At 40.9% G+C, this 10,375-nt stretch overlaps 1 protein-coding gene across 1 annotated transcript; it reads right to left on the bottom strand.

The window, feature by feature from the left end:
• Positions 1 to 668: 668 nt before the first annotated feature.
• LOC121381565 (reticulon-4 receptor-like) lies at positions 669 to 10,039 on the bottom strand. The gene is made up of 5 exons (XM_041510897.1): positions 9,966 to 10,039; positions 7,199 to 7,342; positions 4,648 to 4,788; positions 3,589 to 3,732; positions 669 to 1,566 (listed from the first exon to the last, which is right to left on the bottom strand). Exons 1-5 carry the CDS (start codon positions 10,037 to 10,039, stop codon positions 1,494 to 1,496), a joined length of 576 nt encoding a protein of 191 aa, XP_041366831.1. The 3' UTR covers positions 669 to 1,493.
• Positions 10,040 to 10,375: the final 336 nt, after the last annotated feature.

Raw genomic sequence — 10,375 nt, 5'->3', positions numbered from 1 at the left:
TTTCCTAATGCAGCAAGGGATCTTTTATATTAACTTTCCCACAAACAAGAAATCACATACCACGGCCTTTGACCAGTTGTGGTGCACTGGTTGAAATGAGAGAAAAAACAATCAGTTGAATGGATCCACTGAGGTAAGTCGAGACTGCGAAGCAAGCACCTCAAGTAAGCACTCAATTGATTGAGATAAACCCTCCCCACATAGTTATGATGCCCATTGATTTATTACTGACGACCGGCCTCGGTGGTATCGTGGTTAAGCCATCGGACTAAAGGCTGCTAGGTACAGGGTTCGCAGCCCGGTACCGGCTCCAACCCAGATCGAGTTGTTAAGGGCTCAATGTGTAGGTGTTAGGCCACTACACCCTCTTCTCTCTCACTAACCACTAACCAACTGACAACTAACCCACTGTCCTGGACAGACAGCCCATATAGCTTATGTGTGTGCCTAGGACAGCGTGTTTGAACCTTAATTGGCTATAAGCAGGAAAATAAGTTCAAATGAAATGAATATTACTTACAAAGTTTGAACATTTTTTAAAGGATCAAAGATTCCCTTGTGGACGTCTGTAATTCTGTTGTTCTTCAGCATAACCTTCAGAAGCTGACCTTGACCAATGAATGAATCATCAGGCAAGACTTCTATCCTGTTACTGTTCAGATCTCTATAATGGAAAGTGGTAGAGAGAGGGCGAGAAAGATGGTTTCAATATTTTGTTGGTGAAAATACATAAAATTGCATCCATGCAGTCTAGCTTTATAGTGTAATACACAGCAATGAGCAAACAAAATAATTAAGCAGCGAAGTTCATAAAACATAACAAACACAAAAAATAATTTCTTGGTTATGCTAATACACAATAACTGTATTTAAATTATGTATGAAATTGTCATAACTATGTGCGCTAAGGCTTGTAAATCTGTTGAAAGCAGACATCTTTGCGTGGGGGAAAAACACTTAAGTGCTCATGAAAGTTTAAAGCACATAGATTTGGTAATCATCGGTTAATGGATGTCAAACATTTGGTAGTTTTGATATATAGTCTTACCTAGAGCGGAAACCTGCTACGATTTTCCATTAGAAGAAAGGTATCCTTTATACGTATCATCCCACTGACAGGATAGCACATACCATAGCGTTTGATATACCAGTCGTGGAGTATTAGCTTCATCAAGAAATAGCCTAATGGTCCCACTGAAGGGGTCCAATCCATATACCAACGGCACATCAGTTGAGCACTTTATAACTGTGCTACATCCGGCCTCAAAATGTTTATAATGTCAAACATTTGCTTAGACTTAACTTTTAAAAATCCACTTCAGTGTCATGGACTTACATTATACAAGTCTGCAGCTGTCCTAAAAATGGTGGCTATTAACTATTATTTAAGAAATTAGCGTAACCTTATAAAAGTGATACTCCGCCGCCCCTAAAAAACGAAGAAGAAATGCATCAAATACTAATATTTTAGAAATTTTGTTCGAGGATAATACTTACATTCGTTTTACTTTTGTGTTTTGTATCATATCCTTTGGGAATACTGATATCTTGTTTGAAGCGAGTTTTCTGAAACATAAAACAATCATGTATAAAAACAAGAAATGTATATGTCCATTCACATGGCATCCTCCAATTATAACCGGCCTCGGTGGCGTCGTGGCAGGCCATCGGTCTACAGGCTGGTAGGTACTGGGTTCGGATCCCAGTCGAGGCATGGGATTTTTAATCCAGATACCGACTCCAAACCCTGAGTGAGTGCTCCGCAAGGCTCAATGGGTAGGTGTAAACCACTTGCACCGACCAGTGATCCATAACTGGTTCAACAAAGGCCATGGTTTGTGCTATCCTGCCTGTGGGAAGCGCAAATAAAAGATCCCTTGCTGCCTGTCGTAAAGAAGAGTAGCCTATGTGGCGACAGCGGGTTTCCTCTAAAAACAGTGTCAGAATGACCATATGTTTGACGTCCAATAGCCGATGATAAGATTAAAAATCAATGTGCTCTAGTGGCGTCGTTAAATAAAACAAACTTTACTTTTTTCCTCCAATTATATATATATATTTATTTGTGGTACTTTATTTTTTATGAATTTATTTATTTTTACATGTATTCTTTTAATCCAGCACTTATAATATTAGTCATTGTGACTGGTTCTATGATCATATATTTTGTAATTTCAGACAACGATGATTGGTGGTGCAGTTTTAGCATAATCACTGACGTAGGAAGCGAACGTGTGTCTGTGTGTGTGTGTGTGTGTGTGTGTGTGTGTGTGTGTGTGTGTGTGTGTGTGAAGGGTATATGTGCCCCCCACTTTTCTTGATCCAGTAGCAGCAACGATGGTTTTCATATATTTATACTGATATATATATATATATATATATATATATATATATATATATATATCTATATCTATATCTATATCTATATCTATATATATATATATATATGTGTGTGTGTGTGTGTGTGTGTGTGTGTGTGTGTGTGGTGTGTGTGTTTGTATATGTGTGTGTGTGTTTGCCCTCTCCCCACTTTTTGGCACCTTATAATTATATACTGTTAAAAATAACTAGGGGATATTGCATTTCAAATATCAATAATTATATATATATAATGAAATGAGGTATAAAACTCAAAATAAGTTCACAATGTGCGTTAATGTTCCCACTCAAAGAGAACGAAAAACCCCGCAACAATTGCACGTGCGAAGGGTGTGATTTGAAATTGAACACTTAGTTTGTGTGTACGTTGTGTGCACACTGTGGCATTGGCGTACGGGCTCCAATTTTTGTAGGGGGCGAATTGTGGCCCGTAGACTTAATGTGTCACAATCAGTCAGTAGCAGATTGTGTGTCCGATATTGACAAACCAGAACTGTGGATGAGCGTCCCCGTTCAGGACGGCCAAGGGCCACAACTCCGGTTCAGGACTGCTTCATTAGGACTTACACGTTGAAGAATCAAGGTAAGTCAGCCAATCAAACCGCAAGAGAACTGTTACAACTGGCGTTAAAGTGCCTGGTCAGAATATGGTATAATATCCACCCGGTCCCCTCCATTATTATTTTTAGTTAGGGTTGAGGGTTAGGGTTAGGGTTAGGGTTAAGGTTAGGGTTAGGGTTAGGGTTGGGGTTATGGCTGGGGTTAGGGCTAGGGTTGGGGTTAGGGTTGGAGTTAAGGTCAGGGTTAGGGGAAGGGGGGACCGGGCGGATATTTTTCCAGACACGGTGTACACATCGTAGGCGTTGGGCTCGGGTAATGTTTTCAAACGAGTCCAGATTCACACTAGACTTCCATGATCGACGACAGCGTGTTGAAAATGTCAAATTGACAAGCACCACCCCTGTTGCCTATCTGTGTCTCCTCTGGACCTACATCACTAGCCTGGATATAACTGTTAATGCTAATCCTTTGTCATATGAGTGCTTGAGCTTTACCATTAATTAATATTTCAATAAAAATGAATACATCTCTGTTATATTGTGTTATATCTGAATATTCCCTACTTATTTTAAACATTAAATTTCAAGGGTGTGTGTGTGGTTTGTGTTGCAATCATGCTACTACAAGAGCATCTCGCCGAATACTCACATCTCGTATGGACTGACTTGCGACAGAAAATCACCAGGTAACTGGTTTAGCTCGTTTCCCTCTAGGCTTATTGTCCCAGACACCGTGGATGCGTCTTTGAACAACGTGCCGTACACAGCCTTCAGGCCTACGTTGTCCAGGTACCTGAAACAGAGAATGTTCTTTCGTGTTATATTTACAGTGTGCGATTTTGAGGAGAGTCCGGGAGCCCGAGCTCGCAAAAATCATATAGGACTCTGTAGCTTAGCTAGCATACGAGCTCGCACGGCTCATAAAAAAATGTATAAATTACATTGATTCTTCGAAATGACAGTCAGCATATATCTCAAAATCTTGGGAAAGCACAGTCTTGAATAGCGATCTTTGGTTTCATGCACAACATTTAGTCTATCTTCTGTTCTACTGGAGGCGTACGGCAGAGCTCGTTGGGTTGGTGGCGGGCTCTAAAGATGTGAAAACAGGGAGTCCTTATAGACACTTAAATGTTTTTAACCAAAATCGCATACTGTATTTATGTATGTCCATTTGTGTAACTGATCACTGAATAAGAATATCTCTGTCTGTATAGATATCTCTGTGTACCGGCTTCGATGGTGTAGTGGTTACGGCTGGTACGTACCGAGTTCGCCACCTGCTACCGGTTCCCACCCAGAGCGAGTTTAACGACTCAGTTGGTAAGGCCACTACACTGACTTCTCTCTCACTAACAACTGACCACTAATAACCCTCTCTCCTGGACAGACAGCCCAGATGGTCTGTATCTCTCTCATTGTCGTATCGTATTGTATGTATGTATGTATGTATGTATGTATGTATGTGTGTATGTGTGTGTACGTGTGTACGTGCGTGCGTCCATGAGTGCGTGCGAGGATGAATGTGTGATGGCCTGTAACTCGTAGGGCATAAACTTGACAATATAAAAGTAGCTCGTTTATTTTCTATAATCATAATATAATAGATAAATGGACCATGTATTTTTTTATATTCCATAACAGATATCTACTAAATTCTAACAGCTATCTACTAAATTCTTAAAATAGTTTCTGATTCTAGACTTACAGATTTTGTAAGGTGTTGGTGCCAGTGAAGACGGCGGCGGCGAGTGACTTGATTTTGTTTTTTGTCAGATTGATTTCCACAGCCGTGACGTCTTCAAACGTATTGTACTCCAGATGGTCTATCTTCAGATCTTGCAGGTATCTGTGGAAAGGCAACGAGTTCTTGTTTAACGAAACAGGTTTGTTTGTTTTTGTTTAACGACACCACTAGAGCACATTTATTCATTAATCATCGGCTATTGTATGTCAAACATTTGGTAATTTTGACGTATCATCTTAGAAAGGAAATCGCTACATTTTTCTCTTAGTAGCAAGGAATCTTTTATATGCATCATCCCATAGACAGATTAGCACATACGACGGTCTTTGATATACCAGTCGTGGTGCACTGGCTGGAACGAGAAATAGCTCGATGGGCCCACCGACGGGGATCAAAGTGTGTTTTGTTTAACGACACCACTAGAGCACATTGATTTATTAATCATCGGCTATTGGATGTCAAACATATGGTAATTTTGACAGTCATAGAGGTAACTCGCTACATTTTTCCATTAGTAGCATGGGATCTTTCATATCTACCATCCCACAGGCAGGATAACACATACCACAGCCTTTAATATACCAGTCGTGGTGCACTGGCTGTGACGAGAAATAGCCCAATGGGCCCACCCACGGGGATCGATCCCAGACCGACCGCGCATCAAGTGAGCACTTTACCACTGGCCTACGTACCGCCCCCCCCCCCCCCCCCCCACCCTCGACGGGGATCAAGCAAGCGCTTTACCACTGGGCTACGACAAGTTCACTTGGTTAATGACATCTTGGCGTATTTCAAACTACCACTATTAGGCCATTTCCACATACAGTTTAGAAAGTCAGAGAAGAAACCAACTTCTGCCATTTTAGTACTCTTAAGGCAACGCCACACCAAAACGAGTGCATCGTATGAGAATAGCCACGAAAATAGCCGATTTTCACAAGACAGCATTACGATTTCATCAGTTGCTATGCAATCGATTATTCTCGTGGTTATTCTCGCTATTCTTGTATGGGGCACTCGTATCGTGTGGATCGGCCTCGGTGGCGTTGTAGTTAGGCCATCGGTCTACAGGCTGGTAGGTACTGGGTTCGGATCGCAGTCGAGGCATGGGATTTTTAATCCAGATACCGACTCCAAACCCTGAGTGAGTGCTCCGCAAGGCTCAATGGGTAGGTGTAAACCACTGGCACCGACCAGTGATCCATACCTGGTTCAACAAAGGCCATGGTTTGTGCTACCCTGCCTGTGGGAAGCGCAAATAAAAGATCCCTTGCTGCCTGTCGTAAAAGAGTAGCCTATGTGGCGAAAGCGGGTTTCCTCTAAAAACAGTGACAGAATGACCATATGTTTGACGTCCAATAGCCGATGATAAGATAAAAAAAATCAATGTGCTCTAGTGGCGTCGTTAAATAAAACAAACTTTACTTAAGTATCGTGTGGTGTCATCTTTACAGAACAACACTGAGACTGTTATATACACTTTCTAATAGCCCTTGAAATACCTTTGATAAATAATATATTGGTTTGGAAAAAAAAAAACCAATAGGAAAATATAATACTATAATAATGAGATTACACAATAATACAGGTCTGTGGACGAACACATTGCTGGAATGGAGATGACAGTATAGCTTTATCATGTGTTACAAACCAGGTTTGCTGGAAAAGGATTTAAAAATTTTTGACAGAGCTTTGGCCCTTGAACGTAGAAGTCCAGTAGGGCAGTACAGGAACGGCGGGAGCAAATAGCATATACATATGGGGGGGGGGGGGGGGGGGGGGGGGGGACAGATCGAGATCGCACAGCAAAGTTTCTAGGGGGTTCGGGGGGGGGGTGGGTGTATACGCTCCTCCATAAAAGTTTGAAAACTAGATATCCTGACATGCAATTTCCTGCATTCTACAAGTAAATTTCATTTCTGCCTTAAGATGTACTACCAATAATATTTGTTTATTCAGAATTATTCGGGGTGGACGTGTCTGCAGTTGGGGACATGTATTGCTTTAGCAGTACTCTCAGAATGCTTGTCTTTTGTCTTAAGACGTTTACCGACTGAATGAATGAATGAATGCATGAAAGAATAAATCTTGTACAAAAATCCAGCACAAAAATTACAGATTGGCTATTGGGTGTCAAACAGAGGGAAGTATATTACAGATATACTTCGAACTTCGGAAATTTTAATGACAGTTTTCTTTTGCTACGTATTAACGTAAATATTTTGTAAATATAAATATATAAATATAATTAAATTAAACAATAAACGATCGCGAATAAACAAATGAATGGATGGATGAATGAATGAATGAATGAATGAATGAATGAATGAATGAATAAATGAATAAGTGAATAAATAATAAAAATCAATCAACCAATAAATCATGCATTCAATAAATAATAATAATTTAAAAAAATAAACAAACAGACAAATAAATAAACAAATAAATCCCGATAACTGAAGCTAAACTAGAAAGCTGCCACTGTGTTTTACCAAACTGCTGTTATACATACAGTCTCTTTACGTCCAACTGCCTGAATGCGTTAGTCTCGATAATGTGTATCGGGTTGTTGTTCAGAGTCATCTTTTCTGGTTTTCCTCTAATGTTGACGAACGCGTCTCCATATACAACAGATATCTGATTGTATGTCAGATCTCTGCACAAAGTTAGAAACAAAAAATTAAAATATAAAAATTTGTGATGTTTTATATACCAAAATAATAAAACATTAAGTGTGGGAATATTGTTGGGGAGGGGAAGGGGGGGGATTTTAAAAAAAAAAAAGTTTTTTTTTTTTTTTTGACTTCTATTGCTTGCAAATAAAATTAAGGGACGTTGTTTTCGTGCGTATACGTCCATTATCCCACAAACAAACAAACACAATACAACAAACAAACAAATACAAACAAACACACCAGAGAACGAAGAAAAAAATAGTAATACCTTACTTGTAAAGTAAAGGCTACGATACATCTACTAAAGCTCGGGGACTGCGTTAAGGGCCTGCTACACGATACGATAGAATCGGACCGAGTTACTCGTACGAGTCACTGGCACGAGTCAATCGGACCGATTGAATCGGACGTGTTGCCACACAGTACTTGTCAATCGTATGAAACGTGACGTCATTGAAAAAATATCCATCCTGTAACCATGGTAAACAATGTTGTGTATTGATAAGAAGGCGGCTGTCGTAACGTCTGTGTATTTATATAAATGACTGGACACACCCAACAAAGAGCTGTGCCACTGATACAACTCTATGAGCTGTTGGGTCTGTACCCGACGACAAGCGAACCGAGTTTTCCGCCATTACACTCAGAACGTCAACGTCATCTGCGCCACGATCTGATTGGTCAACGCCCCCAAACGTCCGATTCAATCGTATGAAAATAGAACAAGTTCTAAACTTCGACTCGTACGAGTGACTCGGGCCGATTCAATCGTATGACATGCCACACGTTAAGATATGCTTCTTGGCGTTGCAATCCGAGTCACTCGTACGAGTCACTCGTATCGTGTAGCAGGGCCTTTAGAGTGCCGCCTCCCACAACGCATTGTTGACGTCATAATTACGTTACGTCACTTAACGCAAACCTTTAGTACCAACGTTTCAGCAGTGTTTAATAATTACATTATGTAAGCTACTCCGGTTTTATGTGAATATATACGGGTGTCGCGAAGGTTTACTTCCGGTAACTAAGACCGATAACATGTTAAAACATATTAACAACAAGTTAGAACTGTTTGGTGATTTGCAGTCAGCTCTATCTGCCCTGAACTCGGTCACTGTCGAAGTCAAACTCAGACGCTGTGCCCAATCAACAGGTATCCCCAAACATTAACGTCAGATATGTTATAGTAACGTGATATAATAAAGAGTATATATGTAACTATAGTATTTGTATTAGGGGTTTCTGTTTGGGGGTACCTGTGACCCAGTCAGTGGCGTACGAAGGTGCCAAAAAGTGGTGGACACACACACAGATACATACATACATACATACATATATGTATATTGCTGCTGCTACTGGATCAAGAAAAGTGGGGGGACACATGCCCCTTTGCTCACCCCCCCCCATCCCCCCCCCCACCCCCCACCCCTGCTTCCTGCCAGTTCCAGTACACGGTGGACGTGCCAGAATCTTTATTAGATAGGGGCACGTAAATAACGTTTGCAACTGTTATCAGACTGAGGTCCGAATCGGACATAGAAAGTGTGGTTATTTAAGGAATAGGTCCTATATTCACTTAATGTGCGCCTTGCATAAAATGACTGCTGGTGAAATCCGCACTTCATTTTATGATATGACAATACCACTGATTTTATTGAAATGAGTGCCTCTTTTCTTTATTTTATTTTGTTGGAATCTGAACTGGCTTGACTGTCAGGTTATGTATGCAGTGTTGAAAAGGAAAGAACGAAGGACATGTTTTATTTAAGGACGCACTCAACACATTTTATTTACGGTTATATGGCGTCGGGCATATGGTTTAGGACCACACAGATACTGAGAGAGGAATCCCGCTGTCGCCACTTCATGGGCTACTCTTTTCGATTAGCAGCAAGGGATCTTTTATATGCACCATCCCACAGACGTGATAACAAATATCACGGCCTTAGATATACCAGTCATGGTGCACTGGCTGGAGCGAGAAATGGCCGAATGGGCCCACTGACGGGGATCGATCCCAACCGACCGCTCATCAATGTTGAAAAGGGGACCAACTGCCAAATGTATGGTGTAAAACAGGGTTGATTCCTGCATCTAGAACTGAATGACATGATGTAGTGTGTTGCCTGTATACCGAGGTTTAATGAGAGTTATTTCCCTTTTCAGACCTTTAGACGTAAAGGGTGGTAACATTTCAAACTCTGTGTGGCGAACTGTTACTAGTACTTTTAATAAAAGGTAGGCCCGTAGGAACGATATCTGGAGTGGAGGAATAACCTCTAGCATGGGGTCACAGACTCCATATTGTGGGAGGGGGCCTCAAATTATATTTTTAATTTTATATAGAGCAGAGGCGGATCTAGGGGGGGTGGCAGGGGCCCGGCCCCCCTAAATTTTGCGATAGTTATACTTTTATTATATATTAATTATAATTTTGTTTACGGATCTAGGGGGGGTGGACATTCCACCTCATGTCAGGGGCCCCCCCCCCTAAATTTTTTCGATGGTTCCCCCACTTTTATATATATTACAAAAACTTCTTCGAGATGGATAGGGATGGGGTAGAAAGCAATGAGCACTCCACACTACTACAATTCTACGTACATAATATCGTTGACTGTTACGTCTTTGAATGTTCCGCTACTGATTTCTGTAATTCTGTTGTTCTGGAACTTCATTTCATTGCAAGTGATGTCCACCCCCCCCCCAATCGGATTTTTGGTCAGTTTGTTGTTGTGGAAATAGTATGAAAAACAGGACTACCATTTTCTTAATCAAGATGGATAGGGATGGGGTAGAAATGCAATGTATTCTCCACACTACTACAATTCTACGTACATAGGTGTTGACTGTTACGTCTTTGAATGTTCCGCTACTGATTTCTGTAATTCTGTTGTTCTGGAACTTCATTTCATTGCAAGTGATGTCCACAAAATCACCCCCGTTCGGCAGTTTAGGTAAGTTGTCTGCATGTGATATCTAGTATTTAAGTAGGGTAGGACGTGAGGATAGTC

The sequence above is a fragment of the Gigantopelta aegis genome, chromosome 9, assembly GCF_016097555.1.
Source record: "Gigantopelta aegis isolate Gae_Host chromosome 9, Gae_host_genome, whole genome shotgun sequence".
Classification (NCBI taxonomy): Eukaryota; Metazoa; Mollusca; class Gastropoda; order Neomphalida; family Peltospiridae; genus Gigantopelta; species Gigantopelta aegis.
Note: the sequence above shows the minus strand (reverse complement) of the source record. Positions and strands in the feature narration are given on the sequence as shown.

What these genes read in the sequence shown, in the direction of transcription:
- LOC121381565 (XM_041510897.1), bottom strand. Translation starts at nt 10,039, where the DNA reads ATGAAGTTCCAGAACAACAGAATTACAGAAATCAGTAGCGGAACATTC. An exon ending in CAGTTGGACGTAAAGAGACT is followed by an intron (nt 4,789 to 7,198) that starts GTATGTATAACA and finishes GCCTTTCCACAG; the next exon opens with ATACCTGCAAGATCTGAAGA. An exon ending in ACCAACACCTTACAAAATCT is followed by an intron (nt 3,733 to 4,647) that starts GTAAGTCTAGAA and finishes TCTCTGTTTCAG; the next exon opens with GTACCTGGACAACGTAGGCC.